The sequence below is a fragment of the Bubalus bubalis genome, chromosome 3 (assembly GCF_019923935.1).
Source record: "Bubalus bubalis isolate 160015118507 breed Murrah chromosome 3, NDDB_SH_1, whole genome shotgun sequence".
Lineage (NCBI taxonomy): Eukaryota > Metazoa > Chordata > Mammalia > Artiodactyla > Bovidae > Bubalus > Bubalus bubalis.
Genome location: NC_059159.1, coordinates 49,617,731 through 49,644,107, shown reverse-complemented (window position 1 = coordinate 49,644,107; position 26,377 = coordinate 49,617,731). Strand labels below are relative to the sequence as shown.

General features: G+C 41.5%; 1 protein-coding gene across 7 annotated transcripts in view; it reads right to left on the bottom strand.

Annotated features, from left to right (window-relative positions):
- Positions 1–26,377, bottom strand: part of ACACA (acetyl-CoA carboxylase alpha) — a 288,741-nt gene that overhangs the window by 137,480 nt on the left and 124,884 nt on the right. For all 7 annotated transcript variants that reach the window (XM_025281124.3, XM_044939574.2, XM_044939575.2 and 4 more), the window contains 11 exons: positions 22,773–22,923; positions 21,916–22,019; positions 20,718–20,799; positions 19,936–20,081; positions 18,973–19,123; positions 17,339–17,473; positions 16,605–16,751; positions 15,418–15,606; positions 14,310–14,410; positions 13,125–13,213; positions 6,989–7,113 (listed from right to left, as the gene is read on the bottom strand). In XM_025281124.3, coding sequence (XP_025136909.1) covers positions 6,989–7,113; positions 13,125–13,213; positions 14,310–14,410; positions 15,418–15,606; positions 16,605–16,751; positions 17,339–17,473; positions 18,973–19,123; positions 19,936–20,081; positions 20,718–20,799; positions 21,916–22,019; positions 22,773–22,923 — 1,420 coding nt within the window. The remainder of the gene's footprint in view (positions 1–6,988; positions 7,114–13,124; positions 13,214–14,309; positions 14,411–15,417; positions 15,607–16,604; positions 16,752–17,338; positions 17,474–18,972; positions 19,124–19,935; positions 20,082–20,717; positions 20,800–21,915; positions 22,020–22,772; positions 22,924–26,377) is intronic.

Sequence of the window (26,377 nt, the reverse complement as noted above, 5' to 3'; positions counted from 1 at the left end):
ACCAGCTTGTCTAACTACAGATCACATTCTAACTAAAGCACACACACACAAAACTACTTAAAAGTAAAACCTTTTCATTTCTTCTTTCTACTATGAGAGAGAGGGGGTGAGAAAGGGGGTAGAGAAGCTTGCTTTCTGTAAGAAAAGTGAACTATGGAGGTTAGAAAAAAATAATAGGGAAGTAATTATTCATTCACGATCACCACTGACAATCTTCCTGGGCTCCCAGTGATAAAGTGCAGAAACCAGACCTTTCTGGAACATGAAATATCAAACACAGTATGAATAAACCACTACTTCCAATAATTTATCATGCCTTGACTCCTATATCCTCTACTTTTCTGTATGTTCATTTTATTCATTTTTGAGAGTTTGATATTGAAACTCCAACTGAAAAGCTTATTTATCTACTTTAAAAAAAAATTGTAATATATAGCAGAACTATATGTGACTTTGTTCTGTATATTCCAAGTCTCTTAATGTGTTATACTTTCATAATTTAAAAAATAAAAGAGAAAAAAAATTTTTTTAAATTATCATGACTTGAAAATTTTGCATTTGTATATTATTTTCTCCATTGTCATCACTAGAACTTAGGAAAAGATTGGTAATAGAAAATTGTCTTGTAGAGTAATCTTCTCAATCCTCTCCTGTCCTTAGCCTCAACACAGAGTTCAGGTCCTGAAAGAAATCATGAGGGATGGAAGATGATTCTGTTATCAGAACCACCCATCCTAAGATGTAAACCTCCAAGAGGAAGTTTACGGGCCTCTGGTCTAGACACAGATGTCCTTTGGGCCACCGGACAGCCCAGCATCCCCGTCTGACTCTGCAGAGCATCCTGTAGCAGTTAACACTAAAGGGTGATGGTGCCAGCGTGTGTTTCCTCAATGCAGAGGCTCATTTAACGAGCCTACCTCCTGGTTTGGGGCTTACCTGCATAAATCTGCAAGCCAAGATGAAAATTATTTACTAATGGCTAAGGTTGGTAGCACACACTTATTTCTTGTTTTCATTCTTAACCTGGGTGGTAGCTAATTCCAAGGAATAGCTCAGATTTGCAGAAATATAACAAGCATGCTTAAATTTCAAAACTTCTGCCAAAGTTATGCAGCTGACTTGCAGGAGAGCCCCATACAGCCAACTTGATCCTCACATCCTAAAATCTGAAGGCAATTCAAAATGAGAAGAATGTGATGTAATGGGTAATGTTCTCAACACATTAACTACTGTCCAGCTGGGTGAGGCACCATTCCCCAAACCAAAAATGGACTGGCAACTTTGTCCGGTCACAGCTAGATGTTTTTTAAATTCTTTAATTGGAGGGAAACTGCTTTACAATGTTGCTTTGGTTTCTGCCGTACAACACAATTCAGTCATAATTACACATATATCCCCTCCCTCTTGAGTTTCCCTCCCCTCCTCCATGCTAACCCCTCTAGGTCATCACAGAGCACCAGGCTGGGGTCCCTGTGCCATTCAGCAACTTCTCACCAGCTCAAAAATGCTGTGGGGCAGGTTTAACAAGAAATGTTAATATCACCCTTATTCAGGAAACCTGAGTTTACTGAGAAAGACTTTTCTCCTTTATTATATATTGGACAAAATTATTTGCAGTTATGTTGAGAGAAGGATAGAAGGGTGTTTAAATGCTCTGGCCTTCCCTGGTGGCTCAGTCAGTAGAGAATCCGCCTGCAATGCAGGAGATCTGGGTTTCATCCCTTGGTTGGGAAGATGCCTTGGAAGAGGGCATGGCAACCCACTCCAGTATTCTTACCTGGAGAATCCCTGTGGACAGAGGAGCCTGGCGGGCTGCAGTCCTTCGGGTTGCCAAGAGTCAGATATGACTGAGCGATTAAGCGCAGCACAGTCTAAACCAAATCAGAGGCTCACAGGCAGGCCACTACTCCTAGCAAAGCATGGGCCATAACACGTTCATGAGGACCACACGAGAAATAAGGCAAGTAGTGAGGGAAGACTACTCAGAATCAAGGTGGGTACAAGACACATACTCTTTCGTCTAGAGCTGTGAAGAGGTTGATCCTTTTCATCAGCACAAAATTTGGCTAAAGAGTCCCTCAAACCTCTCTGAGCAAACATGAACAATGTCCTAAGTGTTTTCCTATAAAATTAAGAAATAAGAGCTTCCAAAAAATAAACTTCCTTTGTTTTCAATGTGGCACCATGTTCCTCCACATGGAGAAAACTGCACAAAACTTTAGTGTTTTACTTGATATTTTGCTCTCCAGATACAGTGAAAGATTGGACGAAATTTGTTAGTGAGACTATGAGGCAAGTGATGCCACCACCTGGAAGGCAGGGTGGCTTCCTCGGAGCAGCCCACATTCTGCAACACTGATTCACAGAGGCTCAATCTTCTTGATTCCCACCCTCTAGGTTCAGAAGTCCCAGACATCATTGTCTAGTTCAGCAAAGCACACCATCGACAGTCCTACTTCTAGAAAGCAGAGATGGGAATGCTGGGCACATAACCATCGATCAGGAAGCCAAGGTAAGCAAAGAAAGGGGGAACCAGCAGAGAATGCAAGCTGGGGGAATGGAACGCTGCCATAGCCAGGTGATAGCCATTAGAGAGAGTAATCCAAACAGCTGAAATGGCTTTTACCAGCCACCCCCGCTAATGCAGATGTGAGGTCGGGGACTGGACACCGCCCCCCCACCCCCACCGGAAGAAGGCAGATCGGAGAGCAGTGCTGTGCCAGCCTTCATCCTTGCTCCCCAAGTCACTGCTAGCTGATCCTCAGCTCAGTCACAGCAATTAACTTCTTGTTTTCCAAATCTCTGGGACGAGGTCAAAATAACTGATATTTCAAAAGCAATTTAATGATATAAAAGCCTACAGATGTTTACCAAGTTTTCTTTTGTTGTTTTTTTTTAAAGACAAATGTGAAATGCCAAAAGAAAGAAAAGGAAGAATCCATCTTTCTGGTTCACATCTTCAACCCTCCTCCTCCTTCCCCCTCCCCTTCCCTCTCCCTCCTCCCCTTCCCTCTCCCTCCTCCCAGCCCCTCCTCCCCCTCCTCCTCCTCTCCTTCCTATTCATCTAAACCAAAACACTAAACAAACGACTCTTTTCTCCAAAGAGCTCGGCCTGCTGGAAAGAAAGTTTGGGTACCATCCACGCAGGTAGGAAGTAATCAGGATGACAAGGTGGGGAAAAAAAAGAACTAGCAGCAAGCCAGAGTCCCATTGGCTTCTGCCTGTCCTGACTGGCAAAAGCAGAAAGCACAGCCTCAAACCAGCTCTCTGACAGGGCCCAACGCCTCTGCAGCACCCCCCGTGTAATTACACACTTGAGTGACTGGACTCTGAAGAAAATTGAAGGCCTGAGCTCCGAACAGCTGCCATTTTCTCTCTCCATCACACCAGCGTGATTACTTGAGAAATGAACAGCCCCGGCTCAAAGCTACTCCAGAATTCTCTGAGGAAATATGGCTCCGTGTTCCAATAATGAGATTCTTAAGGCAAGCGTTACTTACAATCACTCCGCAAAAGGAGCGAGCCGAGCCCCTATATCTTACAAATTAGAATTTAAGAAACCCAGCGACAGTCTTGGACAATCATTACTCTTCTGCTGCTCCAAGGTTTCTGGGCTTTGGTCTATTTTTAGTGCAGAAAAACTGTTAAGTCCTTAAAAAGGTAATCATAATAACATGAAAACTCACTATAATTAGCTTCCTAAAACGGCAAATTCTACCCCGTTTTTAGGTCCAAACTGACAGATTCTTCCACATCCTCATCATTGCCCTTTCCTGCCAGAAAAGTCTTGGCTTTAACCAAATGAGAGTTAGCAATCCCTTTCATTAAAATTTAAGGAAAAAATCTAATTAGTCAGAGGTTTCTTTCCTCTTCCAATTGAGAGAAAGAAAATCAGCAGGTTGCCAAAGGTAATATCTTCTTTGCTGAAACCTATCACTTGGAGAAGTTGAAATATTACATTGTGCTGATATTTTTTTTTTCCTTTCAAATGCATCTGCTGGTTTCCCCACCGTCTAGCCATTCTAGGGTAGCAAAGGTAATGAACTCTCCCTATGATTACATATTTTTTAAAGTGGCTATTTCTAAGAAATGTTATATCCTCCAGAGCTAGCCACCTAGGCAGATAACGGAGAGAGTGGCACTGTTGTTAACCAGAGATGTGAAGCAGATAGTTTCCCTTCACTCTGAACCATGCAATAAAATATAGCAGAAGATGTGTAGTTTTTTCCCTCCAAGAAGAAAGGATGGAATTAAGGTACCAAGAATGCCAATCCCACAAAAAGGCAAGAAAGAAAACCACAGGAGCAAAAAGGTAATATAGTCTCCCCAAAACACAAACATGTAGCAGCAAGGCAATTAATTGTTCACAGAGTGGGAAACTGTTCGTGGGATGGGACTGGTGGGGGGAGGTTTTGAAGACCAGTGCTACTGTCCTGATTCCTACCTAGAATGAGCGAGAAAAACTGACGAGTGGAGAGCTTACAAATCATCTTTAAAAATCCTCAAGGCCACAGAAATTCTACCCACTGGTCAAATGTACATCAGTCCCACTCATGTTTACTAGTCTCCCTTCTCATTGCCTCTTTCTACTAATTCTCAAATTACTGAGTTATGGGGACAAAAGCATGTATCTACTACCGATACAATAATCTGAGCTTCAGTTCAGTGCAGTTCCATCGCTCAGTCGTGTCCGACTCTTTGCGACCCCATGAATTACAGCACGCCAGGCCTCCCTGTCCATCACCAACTCCCGGAGTTCACTCAAACTCACGTCCATCGAGTCGGTGATGCCATCCAGCCATCTCATCCTCTGTCGTTCCCTTCTCCTCCTGCCCCCAATCCCTCCCAGCATCAGAGTCTTTTCCAATGAGTCAACTCTTAGACGTCCATATAAATAAGACAGAAAGGGATCAAAGAAGATGAGGAATAAACTTAAGTGTGTTTTGAGTCGGGAAGGAACAGTACTAGACTTCTAACAGTTACTTTTTGTTATTAAGTTTTGGATATGAGAGCCATTGCTGACATTCATAGAACAAACAAAAGTTATAATGGGACAGTACATTGGCTAGATAGGGCTTCCCTGGTGGCTCAGTGGTAAAGAATCCGCCTGCCAATGGAGAAGACACAGGTTTAATCCCAGAGTCGGGAAGATCCCCTGGAGAAGGAAATGGCAACCCACTCTGGTATTCTTCCCTGGGAAATCCCATGGACAGAAGAGCCTAGTGGGCTACAATCCCTGAGGTCACAAAAGGGTGAGACACAACATGGCAACTAAACAACAACCACGCTGGCTAGATAAGACTCCATTATAAAGCTACTGTCGTGAGCGACAACAGGAGTGGGGAAACATGAGGCAACTGCGAGTAGAGCCACGGGCTTTGAGTTCTTGTGTAAGATGATATGAATAAGCCTCTTCAATAAACGGTGCTAGGAAAACTGGACAGCTACCTGTAAAAGAATGAAATTAGAACAGTTCTTAACATCATACACAAAGATAAACTCAAGATGGATTAAAGACCTAAATGGAAGATCAGAAACTATAAAACTCTTAGAGGAAAACATAGGCAGAACACCCGATGACATAAATCAAAGCAAGATCCTCTGTGACCCACCTCCTAGAGTAACGGAACTAAAAACAAAAGTAAACAAATGGGACCTGATTAAAAGCTTTTGCACAGCAAAGGAAACGATAAGCAATGTGAAAAGACAACCCTCAGAATGGGAGGAAAAAATAGCAAATGAAACAACTGACAAAGGATTAATTTCCAAAATATCCAAACAGCTCATACAACTCAATACCAGAAAAACAAACAACCCAATCAAAAAGTGGGAAAAGACCTAAACAGACATTTCTCCAAAGAAGACATACAGATGGTCAACAAACACATGAAAAGATGCTCAACATCACTCATTATTAGAGAAATGCAAATCAAAACTACAATGAGATATCACCTCACACCAGTCAGAATGGCCATCATCAAAGTCTACAAACAATAAATGCTGGAGAGGGTGTGGAAAAAAGGGAACGCTCTTGCATTGTTGGTGGCAATGTAAATTGATACAGCCACTATGGAAGATGGTATGGAGATTCTTTAGAAAACCACCATATGACCCAGCAATCCCACTCCTAGGCATATACCCTGAGGAAACCAAAACTGAAAAAGACACATGTATTCCACTGTTCACTGCGGCACTATTTACAATAGCTAGAATATGGAAGCAACCTAGATGCCCATAGACAGATGAATGGATAAAGTTGTGGTACATGTATACAATGTAATATTACTCAGCCATAAAAAGGAATGCATTTGAGTCAGTTCTAATGAGGTGGATGAACCTAGAGCCTATTATACAGAGTGAAGTAAGGCAGAAAGAGAAATATCATATTCTAACACATATATACAGAATCTAGAAAAATGGTACTGAAGAATTTATTTACAAGGCAGCAATGGAGAAACAGACATAGAGAACAGACATGGACATGGGGAGGGGAGGAGAGGGTGAGATGTATGGAAAGAGTAACAAAGAAACTTATATTATCATATGTAAAACAGATAGCCAATGGGAATTTGCTATATGGCTCAGGAAACCCAAACAGGGGCTCTGTATCAACCTAGAGGGGTGGGGTGGGGAGACGGGAGGGAGGTTCAAAAGGGAGGAGATATATGTATACCTATGACTGATTCATGTTGAGGTTTGACAGAAAACAGGAAAATTCTGTAAAGCAATTATCCTTCAATTAAAAAAATAAATTAATTTTTAAAAATGATATGAATAATTGGCAGAACAATTCTTTCCCAACTGGAGCAAGTTCCTTCAGGTCAAGGGCAAAGACGGGCGTGAGAAACTATTAACCCACAACTCGAGCCCCGCTCATCCCAGAATCACACAAGACAGGAGCTTTCCCTCTGACCAGAGCCATCACAGGGAGAAACACTTTTTTTGGTATCATCAACCATCCTTACAGGTTCTGAAAAGTGGTACTCACGATAAGCATGGTGACCAGAAGATTCTTCTTGGTGACTTGAGCATGAGAGAAGATGTAGTTCAGCACAGTGTTCATATCACTCTTGTTCTCCTCCCGGAGGGCGAACACGCATTTGTCATAGTGACCTACAAGCAGCAAAAAGAACTGGTCACCACCCAGGTATGCACGTTCACATTTACATGCTATTTAGAAAATTAATAAGCAGTGAGAAGAAACATCTTGAGAATTTTCTTAGGTAGATTTCTATAGAATTTGCAGTGTGGTTTATTAAGAACAACTCTGGGCTAGGAGTCAGGTAATCTGGTATAAAAGCCCTGGGCTCAAAGCTTAGCTCTGTTACCAAATGGTGATGCACTCCTGGGCAAATCACTTTACTTCTCTAAGTCTTATTTTCATTTAAAAATTTTGACAGGTGGGGAAGGGTGTGTCTTAGGGCCTGAGAGTCCCAGCCCCGACCCTTACTCTAAACTCTCTTATTTAGCTTCCTGCAATGGTTTCCTTGGGCTTCCCAGCTGGCACTAGTGGTAAAGAATCCACCTGCCAATGCAGGAGACCCCAAGAGACATGGGTTTCATCCCTGGGTTGGCAGTATTCTTGCCTGGAGAATTCTCTGGACACAGGACCCTGATAGGCTACATCCATGGGGCTGCAAAGAGTTGGACGAGACTGAGCACACAACCTGAACAACATGGTTTCCTTAGAAGAGAGGGTTCAGCTACTTAAAAAGAAATGTCAACATCATTAAACCCCAGCTAGAGATTCTGGTTCCATGTTTCACTCACCAAAACTGTTTCACCCCAACTAGAAGGCATGGTTTTAGTTCAAAACTAAAACATCCAAACTTATCAATATCCACAAGAAGGATGGCTGCTTCCTCTGGAATCAACATTTTCTCTTGTAAGTCCACAGAATAGTTAAGCAATGCCTAGGAATTCCAAATCCAAACTAAGACACAGATCAGGAAGAACCCTGCATGAAGGTAAAAGGTCTGTAGGGAGAGTACAGGTATGCATATTTTCATTGGCCTTTCACAAGGCCACCAGAGGCAGGTTAGTTCTCACGTGCAGGGCTATGTTTTGCAACAGAAGCGTAAGCCTCAGGTATACCGTAGTTGACTTCTACCACGGGATATAAGTAATATTCAGTTCTTTAGAAAACAGCTTACCTCAGAATTAAATTTACAAGTAAAGGAGAATGAGCATCCAAATAGTCTAAAGGGTAAGAATTTTTATGAAATCATGAAAATACTAAAGGATTATCACCTAGTTCAGACTGCATGTTAAGTTACAAACCAGAAGAGTGGCATTCAAACTGCACTGCCATGTATTCCTAGAACATCAAGTACAATCAACGAAGGCAACTCTGCTTTTATCTGTTTTTTGTTTTTTTTTTTTTTTTTAAGATTATTTTGATTTGGACCATTTTTAAAGTCTTTATTGAATCTGCTACAATATTGCTTCTATTTAATGTTTTGGTTTTTTCTGGACCGGAGGTAAGTGGAATCTTAGCTCCCTGACCCGGGATCAAACCCACACGCTCTGCATTGAAAAGCAAAGTCTTAACTGCTGGACCACAAGGGAAGTCCCTTACCTGTTTTAAATATTAGTGACTGACATAAGATTTTTTTCAAAATCAAACTAAATATATTTGAAAAACAGTGAACTTCAGTATTTAGAGAGCTGCCAATTTCATAAAATATCCAATTGCGACAAAATGGAAGCTGTTGGTTATCCTATATAAATTCATATTTCTCCCTAAAGTGACAACAGAAATATATCTTGGTGATGGAAATTACTAGGGCCAGGGGAAATATGAAGAACATTTACCCAGGGGAGAGGCAGCAGAGACACTAAGCAGAAAGAAAGCAATGATGCCAAGTACCTCTTTTAAAAAAACTTTTTACTGCGACACATACATTCAGAAGAATGAACGCCCAAGCAACTACCATCTATCAGAACACTTTTAGTATCTTTGTATGTACTCCTATGTACTCCTCCTCAAAAATAACCACTAAACTGAACTTTATGTTAATCGTTCTTTTGTTCTTTACATTTACCACAAATGTGTGTGTGTACATATATATATGTATCCATGAATGTATATATTCACTTTTCCTGTTTTCAACTTGGTAACAATGGAATGTTTGGATCCTTCTGTAACTTGTTTCTTTCCCTGACCATTATGTTTTGGAGATGCATCTTTGTTCCATTTTCACTGCTGTAGACTAATCCATTGTAGAAATATACTAGAATTCAATTATCTATTCAACTTTTGTATATTTGGGTTGTTTCCAGTCTTTTTTGCTATTAATGAATAATGATGCCACCAACAGTCCTGAATATGTCTCCTTAATAAACATGTGTAACAGTTTCTCTAGAGCATGTCATCTAAGAGTGAAATTGGTAGGTTGAAGAATATAAATAAGTTCAATTCCATTAGGTACTGATGAACTGTTTTCCAAAGTGGTTGTAACAATTTGCACTTCTGCTTATAGAAGTGGTGGAAGATGATGTGAATTTTAAATTTTTGCCAATCTTATTGTGGTTTTGGTTCATAGCTCTCTAATTAGTAAGAAGATCGAACATCTTTTCATTGATCATTTGGGTGTGATCATTTGCGCTTCCTCTTCTCCAAATTATCTTTTTTTTATCTTTTGCCCATTTTTCTAGTAGGTCCTCTTTTACTTATTGACTCAAGGCAGTGCTCTATAGATTCTAATCCTTTCTCAGTTGTTACGATTTATAAATATCTTCCTCCACTTTATGGCTTGTATTTTCAAAGTCTTTTTATGGGATCTTTTCATGAACAGAATTTCTTAAGTGATGTCAACTTATTTATCCTTTTCCTTTATAGTTTGTTCCTGCTGGTTTTACATGACAAAATCTTCTTGGTCTTGAGGTCAATAAGGATATTCTCCTAAAAATTAAGTAGCTTTGCCCCTTTAGTATGTGTTTAAGTTTTAAATTAATCTGGAATCGATTTTTGGGCATCTTGTCTAGGCATCTTTTTTTTTTTTGGAGGGGTGGTGGCAAATGAATAATCCATTACCTAGTAGCAAACTATCCTTTCCCCAAGACATACAACACATGCTCTGTTGTAAAGCAATTTTTCATGTATCTGCCTCTGGGTTAACAGAGCCAATGTCCCATTGTTCTATTAATCTGCCCTAACACCAATATCACAATCTCTTCATTAATATGGCTTTATCTCAAATCTTGATATCTAACTGGACAAATACCTCCATAGTGTATTTCTTTAGAAGAATCTTGGTTTCCTTTCATGTGAATTATAGAACTAGCCCGACAAATTCCATAGAAATATACTAGTAAGATATTTATTGGAAAGTCAATGAATCTACATATGAACTCCGAGAGAATCAACACTTTGCAAATATATATATTCCAATCCAAGGCCATGATATTTATCTAGATCTTCTTTATTATTTCTACTGATTACAACTTTCTCCAAAAAAGGTTGCAAATTTTTTTGTTAGACTTATTCCGCAGAATTTCATATTTTGGGTTGCTATTTCAAATGGAATACTTTTATAAACTATTCTACTATAAAATTTTAATTTTGTATATTGACTTTTTAAATTTAATTAATTAATTAATTAATTTTGGCTGTGCTGGGTCTTTGCTGTGGTGCAAGCTTTTTTTCTCCAGCTGCAGAGAGCAGATGCTACTCTTTAGCTGTGGTGTATAGGCTTTTCATTGCGGTGGCTTCTCTTATTGCAGAGCACGGGCTCTAGGCTACGTGGGCTAAGTGGTTATGGCTCACGGGCTTAGTTGCTCTGTGGCACATGGGATCTTCCCAGACCAGGGATCAAACCTGTATCTCCCATGCTGGCAGGCAGATTCTTTACCACTGAGCTCCCAGGGAAGCCCCATATACTGACTTTTGTATCCAGCAACTTTGCTAGATTTTAAATAATTCTAATAATAAACATGTGGATACTTTGAGGCTTTCCGGGTAGACCTCATGTCATACATAATAGTGGCTGATGTACTTCTGTACTCCTTTCCATACCTTTACTCCACTCCTCATACTTTTTTATTCTTTTTTCTTGCCTTACAAAAGCAGCTGGGATGATGCTGAAGAGCAGTAATGATAGCAGGCATCCTTGTCTTATTTTTAACCTTAAAGATATTGCTTTCAACATTTTACCACTATGTATGATGTAGCCTACAGATTTTTTTGTAGGAGAATTTTACATGATAAAAAGTACCATTTCATTCTCAGTTGGGCAAGGACTTATCATGAATGGATATTCAATTTTGTCAAAGGCTTGTATCACCCATATCTTAAGATGATGGCCATGTTTTTTCCTCTTTTTATCCATTACATGATAAATGATTCACATATTAATCAAGCTTACACTAGTGGGATAAAGACAACTGGGTTGTGACGTATTATTTTACACACTGCCAGATTCAGTCTGCAACATTTACTTGAGTATTTCTGCTTGTCATGAGTGGCAGAGTCATCCTTTAAGGATGGAAAAATGAGCAAAACAGAGCAAAGAGCATGAAGAGGCAATCTTTCAAACTCTGTGGCATTTCACTGCCATCTTGTGGCAGAAAGCAGTATCCGCAGTATGGAGCGTTCAAATCTTAGCCACAGTGCTTTAGAGACGAAAATTCTGAAAGAGAAGGGAATACCAGACCACCTGACCTGCCTCTTGAGAAACCTGTATGCAGGTCAGGAAGCAACAGTTAGAACTGGACATGGAACAACAGACTGGTTCCAAATAGGAAAAGGAGTACGTCAAGGCTGTATATTGTCACCCCGCTTATTTAACTTCTATGCAGAGTAGTACATCATGAGAAACGCTGGACTGGAAGAAACACAAGCTGGAATCAAGACTGCCGGGAGAAATATCAATAACCTCAGATATGCAGATGACACCACCGTTATGGCAGAAAGTGAAGAGGAACTAAAGAGCCTCTTGATGAAAGTAAAAGTGGAGAGTGAAAAAGTTGGCTTAAAGCTCAACATTCAGAAAATGAAGATCATGGCATCCGGTCCCATCACTTCATGGGAAATAGATGGAGAAACAGTGTCAGACTTTATTTTTCTGGGCTCCAAAATCACTGCAGATGGTGACTGCAGCCATGAAATTAAAAGACGCTTACTCCTTGGAAGAAAAGTTATGACCAACCTAGATAGCATATTCAAAAGCAGAGACATTACTTTGCCAACAAAGGTCCGTCTAATCAAGGCTATGGTTTTTCCTGTGGTCATGTATGGATGTGAGAGTTGGACTGTGAAGAAGGCTGAGCGCTGAAGAATTGATGCTTTTGAACTGTGGTGTTGGAGAAGACTCTTGAGAGTCCATTGGACTGCAAGGAGATCCAACCAGTCCATTCTGAAGGAGATCAGCCCTGGCATTTCTTTGGAAGGAATGATGCTAAAGCTGAAACTCCAGTACTTTGGCCACCTCATGTGAAGAGATGACTCATTGGAAAAGACTCTGATGCTGGGAGGGATTGGGGGCAGGAGGAGAAGGGGACGACAGAGGATGAGATGGCTGGATGGCATCACTGACTCGATGGACATGAGTGTGAGTGAACTCCGGGAGTTGGTGATAGACAGGGAGGCCCAGCGTGCTGCGATTCATGGGGTCGCAAAGAGTTGGACACGACTGAGCGACTGAACTGAACTGAACTGAAGTCATTAGTGACACTATACAGAGAAAGTGATGGATAAACTCCACCCAAATGATACACTGGAAAGCATTAGAAAATCTGAGCCTTTTTCAGATGTCTGTGGTTCATTCCTGGATGAGCTGCTGAGAGGCAAGCTCTTCGGATAGGCTTTCTCAATTTCAGCCTGGTCTGACTCAACTAACCCTCACTATACAAGGCCAAGAAGAGGCCAATGGGGAATGCTGATCTCTTCTAGAAAAATTATGTCAGCCCTCTTGCAGAAGCACACTGATTCAGTGTCATCAAGTTGTGTTTTGTTGTTCTTTCTTTGGTGTTAGTGGGACAGAGCAGTTTAGTTTTTAAGGGACTGGTGAAAGGAGGAAGATGGCTGTTCGTGTCAAGTGTTGGTGACAGGATGGACTGGCTCAGCTATCGCTCAGCCCTCGAAGGAGACGCTCTCGGGTACAGAGCCTCAGGAAGGAGCTTACCGTTCTGGAATTGTGTCTCTACTCGCAGGTACTGCCGCAGCAGGTCCATCACCACAGCCTTCATGTGTCCTCGGATGCCACTGCGGTACCTAGGCAGACAGAGGAAGGTATAAATAAATAACATGAATTCAAGTCTAGAAGAAAATCCTGACAGGCTAACACTGTTAAATAACCAACCATGAAACAATAAACCCAAAGCTTACTAGGCTTCCTATAGAATGGCCTTCCCTGTGTATATAGGACTGGACAGGAGCCAGTCTAGAATCAATTAACCAGCTCAATTTAAATTCAAGCCGGCCTCCCTGGTGCTCCAGTGGTTGAGAATCTGCCCGCCAGTGCAGGCGACGCAGGTTCGATCCCTGGTCTGGGAGGAACCCACGTGCCGTGGGGCAGCTAAGCTCGTGCGCCACAACCACTGAGCCCACGTGCGGCAACCACTGAAGCCCACACGCCCTAGAGCCTGAGCTCCGCAGGAGAATCCACCACCATAAGAAGCCAGTGTGGCCCACAGCTAGAGAGTAAACCCCGCTCACAACAATTAGAGAGGAAGTATGCACAGTGACGAGGACGTAGCACAGCCAAAAATAATGAATAAATAACATAAATCCAAGTCTAAAAGAAATGTGGCCACAGACAAGACTTTTTTTCTTATAAAGAAATAGAGAAAAAAGAGAGAAAACAAAACCAAAACCACTTGATAGCCCTACCCAACAACACACTGGTTCAGTCCCTCATTGCTAAGCAGAAACAATCACCACAGCCTTGAAATGGCTAAGGGAAATCTGAAAATTTTATGAATATCCTGAAGTTGAAAAAGTCCTGTGAAGATACCTTTAGCCCAATAATTGATCCCATGAGCTAATAAGAGTAAATGTCAAAGAGGGCCCTATGCCAGAAGAAAAATTAGGAGTTCAAGGGAAATTGTAAGGAAAAAAAGAAAACAGTGAGATTCATGCCTTAATAATTGATGGAAAGATGCCGAATAGAAAGAAGTCATCAGAAACGTTGAGTAGGAGAGTTAGCTCACAATTCTAAGATATTTAGTAGACATAGGTATTTTCTAAGATACGAGGTGCTCTCTAAGTTCTCTAAGGTGAACTGAAGGTAAACCTCTTTGTGAATACTGAGAAGGAAGGAAGGTGTGGGGATGGGCAGGTCTGGGACTCTGGAGTTCCATGTACCTACCTCTGCACCAGCTGGACGATGCTCTGAGTGTTCATGAAGAAGACTTCTCGTTCAGATTTCCGGTTCAGTGTGGCTGCGTGGCTATCTAGGATGTTGGCAATCTAAAGTATAAGAAAGGAGAAAAATGAAGCCCAACTCAACAAAGGGACCCAAAACATTAGCCTGCGTAATAGCATCAACACTAGGAATCCTGATGTTGTTGTTTTAATTGGAGTATAACTGCTTTAATGTTAATTTTTACTGTACAACAAAGTGAATCGGCTATAGGTAAACATATATCCCCACCCTCTTGAGCCTCCCTGCCACCCCTGCTGCCATTCTCCTCTCCAGGTCATCACCGAGCACCGTGCTGAGCTCCCTGTGCTGCACAGCACTTCCCACTACCACCTGTTTCCCACATGGCAGTGTCTACACGGCAGCGGCACTCTCCCGATCCATACCACCCTCCCCTTCCCCCACGGCATCCATGTGTCAGCTCTCTATGTCTGGGTCTCTATTGGAATCTTCATCATTGTAACATGATTATTTCTATCTTTCACATGTTGAGAGCAGCTGAATGCTACTAGGCATAGTTTAGGGGTTCATTCATGATAAATAAGAAAGCAATGTCTATGTCTTTTCACCCTTTGCCAGATGAACTAAAGAGCGCATCACAAAAACTAGCGCCTTACCAGAGGTCCTGACATGCAAGACACGCTTAATGCCCCACTTGTCCAGCTTTATTCCCTACATGTAAGTCTGGATCAGAGGCACAGAGTAATCAGCATGCTGCACAGGTAGTGAGGAAGTCTCTGATGAAAGAGCTACAAATATCCGCCTGCTTTAGAATCATGAAAGTACTTCTAATCAGGGTGCAGCCCCAGGGACAAACCTCTATGGGGTACACGACCAATATGCTTTTCTCTGAACCACAGATACCTTACATTTCACACCCAGCACTTAACTTACTGGGCTTGCATCATGAGGCAGTTTTGTAAAGGGCACAATGCTTACAACTTCAAAAGTACAACATCCAGGCAGTGAGGAGGCTCCAAACAGGAAGGACTCCCACTGCATGAACTCCAGGGTGGGCAGCCAGCAGAACATGGCAGCGTTAGTCTGTAAGTACCTGCTGGCTGGGAAACTGACAGAGGACGGATGTGATGTTGCTGGCATACTGAGCCATCTCCTTCTTGATAGACTTTTCCACGTTGGGCGGGATACGACCAGAGACGCTGGTCATGATATCCTGCAATTCTAGGAGAGGCAAGGAGGGGTCTCTGAGGGTCTTCATCAACCGTTCAACCCAGTCTTTCATCTGAGAAGAAGGAAATGATAAAATAGGATCTGGACAAAATTAACACAATCCCCCAAACAAAATTATATGTCTGAACTCACTACCAAACAGTATAGCGTACCATGCTTTATCGTGCGCTGCTTTACTGCACTTTGCAAACATTGCGGTTTTTAACAAACTGAAGATTTCATGTAAAACCTGTGTCAAGCAAGTCTATTGGCACCATTTTTCCAACGGCATTTGCTCATTTCATGTCTCTGTGTCACATTTTGGTAATTCTAGTATTTCAAACCCTCCACCAGCAAAACCATTGCGACTCCTTAAAGGCTCAGGAGATGATTTGTCTTTTTTAGCAAGAAAACATTTTTTAATTAAGGTATGTACATTTTTTAGACGTAATGCTATTACACACTTAATAGACTACGTGCCTGCTAAGTCACTTCAGTCATGTCTGACTCTTTGTGACCCATGGACTATAGCCCACCAGGCTCCTCTGTCCATGGGATTCTCCAGGCAAGAATACTGGAGTGGGTTGCCATTTCCTCCCCCAGGGGATCGTCCCAACCCAGGGATCGAACCCACATCTCTTATGTCTCCTGCATTGGCAGGCAGGTTCTTGATCAATATGTAAACATAACTTTTCTATGCACTGGGAAACAAGAAATTTGTGTGATTTTCTTTCTTGTAATATTCACTTTATTGCAGCGGTCTGGAATCAAACCTGCAATATCCCCAAGGTATGCCGGTACTTACTTTGAAATTATAAACAACTAACATTGTCCTTGTTCACTGGTTTAAATCCCAATTAAATGTGAAGTCAATGACAGAGATAAGAAGCAAGGATATAAAGACTTCAAATCCTACAATTAACAGTGGCAGAATTTTGGTCAAACAGCTCTATCTTCCTCCCTGTTAAAAAAATTCCCTGTATGAATTTTAAACTATGTTGGAGAACACCCATTCTCCAAGATGTACACCTGTTCCCCTACCCCACCCCACCTAAGAAAAGTGATTCATACCCTGCTGCTAAAGAAAGGATCTGGAAGGCAGTATCCATTCATCACATTGACCAGATTATCCAGGACATAGTGGAACACTCGATGGAGCTTCTCGCCTCTGAGCGCTGTGCTCTGGATCCGTGGCAGACTGCCTGTGTGAAGCTCAGCCTGTCAACCCCAATGAGAGATCAAGTCATCCACTACCTTCAGACACACCACTGCAACTTAGATTCGTCATGTAAAATCAAGACTTCCCTTTAGGGACTTCCCTGGTGGTCCAGTGGTTAAGAGTCAGCCATCCAGGAGGAATTAAGATCCCACAAGTGGTGGGGCAACTAAGCCTGTGCAAAGCAACTGCCGAGCCCGTGTGCCACAACTAGAGAGAAACCCACACGCTGCACTAGAGAAGCCCGCACACAGAAACAAAGAGCCCGCATGCCACAACTAAGACCCCATGCAGTCCAAGTAATTAATTAAAAGAAAGAAAGAAAGACTTCCCTTTACTACATCCAGCAACAAGGAGAGAAGCATCATGAGGAAAATCACAGATTCTTAGTATCATAGTAACTCTTACAAATTCTAGATGCATGATACCAAAGGCACAAATACAAAGGCATAAGGCATAAAATGAGGGGTAAAAAGTTGAAGGAGAAACTGGAAAACCAGGGATTGAGATCACTTGCCTCTCCAGACTAACCCTACCGTGTACCCAGCTCTTGGAGAGCAATATTAAGAGTGTCTATCCGCCTACTTGCCTGCTGGACCTTGCTGGGGTTGTCCAGTTGCATTTTGGCTATTACACAGCCCGGGTCAAGAGCTGCTCCAGGCCGCTTGACATAATGGATACAGCCAGACTCTGCGGCTGTTAAGGTCATTACCATCTTCATCACCTACAAGGAAAACCAAAATCTCTCAGGACCTAGCTTTAGGGATTAATGACAACTGCTAATGGTTCCCGTTTCTAATGTTTAAACCCATTTTTGCCATGGTTGGTTTTGACTTGTCTTATACCGAGAAATGATGAACAATTTATCTTCCTCATACCTGTGGATCCAGGTACTTACACTGTCTATCTATGATATCCAGACCAAAACCTAAGGATCATTCTCCCTCCTTTTTCTCCCTTATCTACCAGTCACAAGCTAGGCTGAATGTATCTTCTAAACCTCTCTCAAAAATATTCCTGTCTTGCCAACCCTTTGGTTTAGGCCCTTATCACTTCTGGTCTAGAGGAGTTCAGAAATCTCCCAACAGGGACTTTCCTGGTGGTCCAGGGGCTAGGACTCTGCACTTCCCGTACAGGGGGCCCAGGTTTGGGCCTGGTCAGGGAAACAGATCCCACATGCCACAGCTAAGAGTGTGCATGTCGCAACTAAGACTTGGTGCAGTCAAATAAATTTTTAAAAATCAAGAAAAAAAAACAACCTCCCCATAGACATCTTTACATGCTATGCACCTCCTATAAGGCCACTAGAAGCAATCATTCTAGAGCCCAAACCTCATTCCATCACTTTTCTGTGTCATATCCTTCAGTGACACCACCAGCCTTGAGGAGAGTCTAAACTTCTTAGTATGTTTTATAAGGTCCTTCATGATCTCAAATTCTGACGACTCATTTGGCATCTCTGCTTGCCATTTTCCGTTAAACCTCAGTCTGTTCTCAAGCGATGTCAATATGGACTTACAGCTCCCTCTATACACCACACGCTCTCGCTTCTGTGCCTCTGTATGTGCTGTGTCTTCACCTTTAAACAGCGTTGCCTGGCCTTCCTCACCTGGTCTATCGCTGTCTATCTTTCAATGCCAAGACCAAAGTCCCCTCTTTCAGGAATTCTTCTCGCGCTGCCCATCCAGCCCCATACTGACTTGGGCAGGTGGCTGTCTGCACTTTGTGCTCAGCCTTCTCAAAAGTCATATTTCATGACAAGTCTGTTTCCAGGTCCCATTCCACCTATCATATTCTTTCTGTATAACCAGTACTTGGCATAATCCCTAACACTCAATAAGTGCCACTGCCCAGGATCTATTCTTTAGAGCTAGAGGTTCCTCATCTATCCAAGGAAAAGTATGAGCTTTTAATGTGTTTTTAAAATCTTAAGGTTCAGGGACTTCCCTGGCAGTCCAGTCGTGAAGACTGCATGCTTCCAATGCAAGGGGTGCAGGTTCCATCTCTGGTTGGGGAACTAAGATGCCACATGCCATATGGCACGGCCAAGAAAATATTTTTTTTAATAAAGAAAATGCTAAGGTTCATAACCCCAATTAAACAAATACTCTTTCCTTTCTATTTTCTACTTCCTTGCTGTCCCTCTTGAGTCCTAGTCCATCCCAGCCAACTCTTTCCCCACCTCCCCCTCCCATGACCCGGAAGCCCAGTGACCACCGTGACCTCAATCTCGGCGTAGCACTGGCCCGCAAACACGTGGCCTCCATCCTCCACAATGTACTGGATCAACTTCCCAGCAGAGGGCGAGCGCAGCACCGAGGGGTCATTTTCCTTCTCAAACACACAAGTTTTATTGCCAATTGTGATGCGATATCTAGGAGATAATTGGGAGTATCTAAGTTAATAAAGCATCTTAAGTTGTAAAGAATAAAAGTAGAATGATGTCAATCTTATAAAAACCTGAAAACTTCATTGTACACACACACACACACAGAACATTTACTGCATCTTTGTTTACAATGCCAAATAACCAAAATTCCCTTCAATAATGGTCAAATTAAATTAATTATGGTACATCCAAATAATGGAAGATTATCTGACCGTTAAAAAGCATAGGCATCTCCATTAAGCAGGAAGAAAAAACGCATGAAGGTGCTAATGATGTAATAGCTAAGATGTTTCAAACTCGGACTAACTTCCAAGCAATGGTCTACAAGCAATGGTCTACACACTTTCCATGTGTTAATTCATTTAATTATCACAACAACACAGTGATTGGTGTTGAATAGTGTACAATATGTTAAAGGAAAAAATAAGGTGCAGAACTAAAGGTTACTTTTATTTGTGAATATGTTTAAAAGAAAAACACAGTATGTACATGTATATAACTTATATATGCATACAAAATTTCAGTAAAGACATATAAGAAACTGTTAACAGTAGTAGCCTATAAAAAGGGGGATTTATTTTTCATTGTTTGCCCACACTAGAGTGGCGGAGAGACATTGTTTTTAATTTTAAACGACTTCTGATACTCTTGAAATTTTTATTAGGTACATGTACTATTTTTTAAAAAATTAGAATAGACTTCCCCAAAAGACCTTGAAAACCCCAAGAGTTAAACACGCCTACTGAGAGAAAAGGTTGGTGCAGTGATCAGCAAATGGAGCCCAAAGAGCCACTCACCTATCCACCTCCTCCTTCATGTATGTGGTGTAACTGCTGCCGTCATAGGACAAGAGCAGTCCACCGTCGCTCAGTCGGTGCACGTCTACCTCCACACACGAGCCGTTCATGATCACCACGTAGGAGTTTGGGGACTGTCGAGTCACCTGTTAAGAAATGAGAAACCAAAGAGACAAGTCAGCGTGTTCCTTCCAGGGAGAGTACCAGACAAAATTTCAGTATCTCAGAGATCGAGGTGAGCAAGCTCCATCAGATGGGACTTTCCTGGTGGTCCAGTGGCTGAGACTCCAAGTTCCCAATGCAAGAGGCCCAGGCTCGATCCCATATGCCACAACTAAGAGTTTCCATGACTCAGTTAAAGATCCTGCACGCTCCAAGTAAAACCCAATGCAGCCAAATAAAATAAATAAATAAAAACAGTTAAAGGAAGCTCTGTTGGAGAGGACAGAAATTCATGGCACTGGTGTCTGAGCACTAGCGCTGTGCACGCGGCTCAGCCCTGCCGCAAGCAAACAGGGGGCCTTAGATCCATCTCCCTGCTCTGATGGTTCTGTCTCCTTCATCTCCTGGTTGCACATGTGAAGTTGACCAGCGAAAATATTTTCAGAGCCTCATCAAGTACTGCTTTGACACAGGCTACTGACACTAATAATGACTGTAATTTCACTAATGCCCAGCCCCGCAGTAAACCAAAATTTCCCTCCACCACCTGACCTAAAGGAAGCACGCTGACAAAGACAGAGGCAAAAAAGACAGCACAGACTTTATGAGGCTCAGCATACCTTCAGTACGTACTTCACTCCCTCGTAGATAAGTTCAACATCTACTGTATTCAGAAGGGTATGAGCAGAGAGGACTTGACCCCTGAAAGATAGCAACATGAGAGCTACTTCTGAAAGTTCTAAAAAGTTACATAGGACTCTCAAAGGTGACTGGCTATAGCATTTCCTGGAATGTCAAGACTGAAAACAACCCAAAGGACCATCAGTAAAAGACAGAGATATAAATTTTGAAAAAGCCACATAAATGAATATTATGCAGCCATTAAAAAGGTGAAGTCTTTTATGCACTAATATGAAACACTCTCTAAAACACACTATTAGATTTAAAAAGCAAGTGAAATTGTACAGGATAGTTTCACAGTATGCAATCACTTGTGATTAAAAAAAATGGAGGTAGGAAGGAACAAATATTACATATATATGCTTATATGTATCTACCATATATCTGAAAAGATAACAGAAAATAAAAACAGAGGCTGAGTATAGGGAAGTAAACTAGGTGGCCAGGAAACAGAGGTAAGGAGGAGACTCATCGCTATATATTTTTTAGTGCCTTTTGAATTTTGAACTATGTGAATATATTACCTGTTCACACTGAGCGTCAGTGCAACACAGTGAGAGATCTTCGTGGTAAGACAAATGAAATCTCAGTTGAATTAAAATGCCTGTGATAAAGTGCTTTAAATGGTTAGCCTTGTGGACAATTCCTCCAGGGACTTGGAGGCAGAGCTTAGTTTCCAGAACCAATGCTGGAAATACGTTTAGCCACACACAGTCTGATCCTATACTTGAAAGACTTGTGAGGTCATCATGAATATCAGCCTCAATTACTAATTCCTGAAAGGTGCTGCAGGTAATATATGAAGTATTCAGGGTGCCTTACTAGAGAAAAATACCAGATTTTTATCACCAGGGCTCAGAGAGATTGGATGCTTGTACCGTACAGAAAGATTTCAGTTTTTACAAAGCAACCAATTCTAACCATGGTATAAACCAATTTCTAGAATCTACACTTAAAGCTCCCAAACCATTAGCCATCAACTCCTGCATCCCTTCTCCTCCCTGCCCCCTCGGTCAGTGAACAAGTAGCACTCACAAGCTGCCAGCGACAGACAGAAGAATAAACGGGTCTCTGAATGTCAGTTCCGTACTCAGGACCACGGCTTAGCCTGCAAGGAACACGGAATGCCAAGCCTACCTCTCTAAGGAGTGAAGGAAGTTGGAGATGCTATTCCGCAGGCTCACGTCTGCCACGTGGAGAGCCCCACAGACAACTCCCAGCATGGTGTCAGGTCGCTCCGCCTGAAAGGGACGAAAAGAGGGCAAATCAAAAGCGGAGTCAGTCACTTGGCACCATGGCCCCTCAATTTAAATAAGGCTCAAATGTGCTTGAAGAATCAGCGACCACTGAGAATCTCCATCCTCGTTATCCAACTGATTTTTGAGACAAAAACACATTTTTAGAATTTGAATAGAGATGAAAAACACCTTTCCCCTCACCCTCCTAAGATTTCCACTGAGCCAATCAGAGACTAGCTCAAAAACAAACTTCTATCACAAATAAATTCAAAAAAAGTGCAAAGATTTGGCTACTGATAATCTCAAAGAAAAATGGTGTATAAACTACCTCCAGGTAATACACATGAATCCAACAATTTTATACAAAATTGAGTAATTTATATGAGCCCAGCAGTTCAGGAACAAAGGGTAACTTCTGTTGATTAAAATGAAGCCCTCTCATCAGTACTTGGAGACAGCTAGAACTCAGCCACATTTAATATCAAGTGAAGAAAGAAAGAATTTCAATCTCTGCACGCCTCTCTTCAACTATATCCTTGGAAGTAATACTATACAACAACCTATACAATGACTGTGTCACAAGGCACAAGAACGCTTACTTACAGTGCTAAACTCACACTGACTCCTAGACTTTTACACACAGACCTAGAACCATTTGTATTAGAATCAAATAAATTTTATCTAATGGCATGGACTGATCTCATCACAAGCCTATAAAAACCCAATCCCAGAAGCTGTAAGTGGAGAAATACCCACCTGTACTTTTTCTGCTATCAGTCTGTCCAGCCAGCCCGTGTCAATTCTGTTCAACTGAAAGCTTTCAGTCTCCAGCAGTTTGATCAGGTACTCGACTGTGGTCCGGAAGTCGCCCCGGATAGACAGCTCCTTCAAAGCCACCACCATGTTTCTGGGAGAAGGACAGAAGCAGATCTCTTTCAGCAACAAATGTCCTACTGTTTTCCAACTACTTTCAAGAACTATTTCATCCCTTTGGGGTCTTAGGAGGGAGGGGAAAGAAACAGTTCCAAGAACAAACGAGGGTACAAGATACACATGTGCTCATTCCAGACAGAATTTTCAAGAAGTCAGCAAACTTGTGAGTCTGACTAATCTGACCATCTGAGCATCAGCAGATCACAGACACTTCGTTATACAGAACACAGAACAAATTATTGCTGCTAAGTCACTTCAGTCGCATCCGACTGTGTGACCCCATAGACGACAGCCCACCAGGCTCTCCCGTCCCTGGGGTTCTCCAGGCAAGAACACTGGAGTGGGTTGCCATTTCCTTCTCCAATGCATGAAATTATGTGCAAACCACTCTTCATTTTCACTGTTTCCATCATTCCATTCATTAACTGCTGGTTAACTAGAATTAGGGCATAATTCTCCCCTTCTTAAACCCTTTTTATTTGATCTAAGTAAAATTTACATATAATAAAATATACTTAAGTATACTGTTCAATGAATTTTTACAAACACTAAGACCTTAACTTTAAGGTTTCCATACAATGAAGATAACCGGCTAGAGAAAGTTGGGGATCAGCCTGACACTACATGTGAGAGTGTTTCTTTTTTTTAAGCTGTGTTTTAGCCAACTATAGAATGAGTTGCTCATTACTTTGCTTACTTCCCAATTAAGTGTTAAATAACCACATTTTAACAAGATTTCAATACTGTGAGCTTTTTCCCAGTATAACTTTGACATTTATTATGCATCTCACAGACCTAAGACACATACTAAGCTCTTAAGGGTGAGAGAATGTGGAGACAGTAATCACTTTAAACATTTATGGTAGAATATCATAAATACCAGTAGAGAGATAAAAGCAAAGCACCAAGGGGTTCTAAGAAGGGAGAAAACCTGCCTCCCTTTGGTTTCACAAAGAACGTAAGATCTGACACAGAAAACAAACTTAATGGTTACCAAAGGGGAAAGGGAGGGGGGAGGGGTAAATTAGGGGTGTGAAATTAATAGATACTGCTATATCTAAAATAGATAAGCAATATTGATCTATTGCATAGCACAGGGAATTACAGTCAACATCTTATAATTACCTATAATGGAAAATAATCTGAAATAATATATATTAAAAAACCGAATCACTTTACTGTACACCTGAAACTAAGACAACACTGTAAACCAACCACTCCTCAATTAAGAAAAAAAAGAATATGGGATCTGAAATGCAATAAAAGTAAAGCTAAGATTACGACTGAGACAGAAATATTCTTCCAGGTGGTCCAGGAGTTCTCAGCCAAGAATATTACCCTGTTTCCCACCTCCAGCCTCCTCTCTACGCCCTCTCTTGGCCTGGCTGATTCCTCCACACATTTCAGATATGAGTCTAGATGTCCCTTCCTTTTGGGAAACCTTCCCTGACCCATTCTGGATGGAGTTAGCTGACTCAGCTCTACACTCCTGTAACACCCTCACGTAATCTCACTATCAGAGACAGCACCTCCTACATTCTGTTCAATGGCTAACTTGCCTCTCTTACCCTGGATCACTAAGTTCCATGATGGCACAGACCCTATGGTGGTCCTCGTTATATTGCAAGAAGCATTAAGATATTCAGGAAGTATTTGTTGAATGGAGTAAATGAATGAATGGAGAGAGGGAACAGCAGAAACAAAGGGGAAAAGGAAGTAAAGAGGGGTTGTGTACCAGGAATGTTACAACTGAAGCAGACAGTGATGGGGACAAGGATGAAGGGCAAGTCCACTCATTCAACACTGACGGAGCACTCACTACATGCAGGGGACACCGCAGCAACGAGACATACACCGTTCTGTTCTCATGGTATTTAGATTAAAATCCATGGAAAACAATAAGGGAAACATGGACTGGGACTAGTCTAGAGAAGAGTAGTGAACACCAATCTCAAGAATATAAGCCTAATGTCATGAAGAAAGAAGAAACAAACTCTGAGCTGAAGAATGAACTCCAGCATGGTGTCAAGATGCAAGCTTCAGGATTTCCCTGCTGGTTCAGTTAAGACTCCACCTTGCAATGCAAGGGCCATGGGTTTGATCCCTGGCTGGGGAACTAAGATCCCATAGGCTGCAGGGCAACTCAGCCCGTGTGCTCCAGAGCCCACGTGCCACAACTAGAGAGTCCTGAGCCACAATAAAGACCCCAAGTGCCACAACTAAGACCTGATGAAGCCAAATAAATAAATAAAATATTTAAAAAAAGAAAGCAATCTTATTGCAGAGACCATAATTTTCACATGCTCAACGTTAGCCTGGTAGCTTTACACTGCAGATAAATGTCCAGAGCAGGTTGGGAAGTAAGGAGCAAGACTTTGGGAGCAAGTCATATGACATGTCCTGGAGGGAAGGCTTGGTGGCCTGCCAATCAAGACTGGAAACCTAAATATCAATAGCGGCCACTCTGGGGATGTAAACAAATGAGGCAGGCTGGACGGGGGACTGTGTGAACTAGAGAGTTCGTGTTTCCTCTAAAAGAAGCAGTCACACAAAGCTTCAGTTAACTTTGGCCAAGTGGAATATAAAACCAATGTTACTGTCACCCCATTTTTTTCAAGACATGGCAGTAATGCATGTATTTATTTCAATCTCCCACTTTTTAAACAATACTCTATAAGCCAATCAAAACACATCAGTGGCTGTGACTAGCCAGAAAACCACCGGTCTGCAAGCTCTAGTTTCTTCATAACATTAGGTTTATATTCTAGTTTATTCATAACATTAGGTTTATATTCTTCACTTTGGCAAAGCAGGATGCAAAAGGCAGATGGTTTTTCTGGGAGCACTGCTTTGTAGAGCACAAAATACAGAAAAACTGGGATTTCCCAACTTCTGAAAACATTATTAATAAGTGTTTACTGATTATATAATCTAGGTGTACAGGTAAAAAGTCAAAGGAATAGTATTAAATCCTTGGTGAAATTCAATTGACAATTAAAAAATATAAAACAGGTAAATCAATTTTGGATAGACATTCTAAAACATCTAACTTGTCAAAATCACCTCTTAAGGCCCTACTTTTCAGGCAAGCAAAACTTAATATTAAATTAAATATTAAATGTTTATGCTAATAGAAATATTAACTAATACCTATGATATACTAGTTATATTGTAAGTTGTGCGTATATTTCATAGCACATTGAGGTCTCTCATATAAAGTGACGTGGACAGTTCCCTTAAGCCCTTTTCATGTAATAAGCAGCTTAACTTTATTATTTTAAATGACTACAGGACATATATAGCTATACCTTTATTTTGATGACAAATAATGGATCTTATCCATGATATAAGATACCAAGATCTTAGTCAAAAATCTACTTCTGCCCCAAATAACAATACTATTTCTATAGAAAAATATGACATCTTTA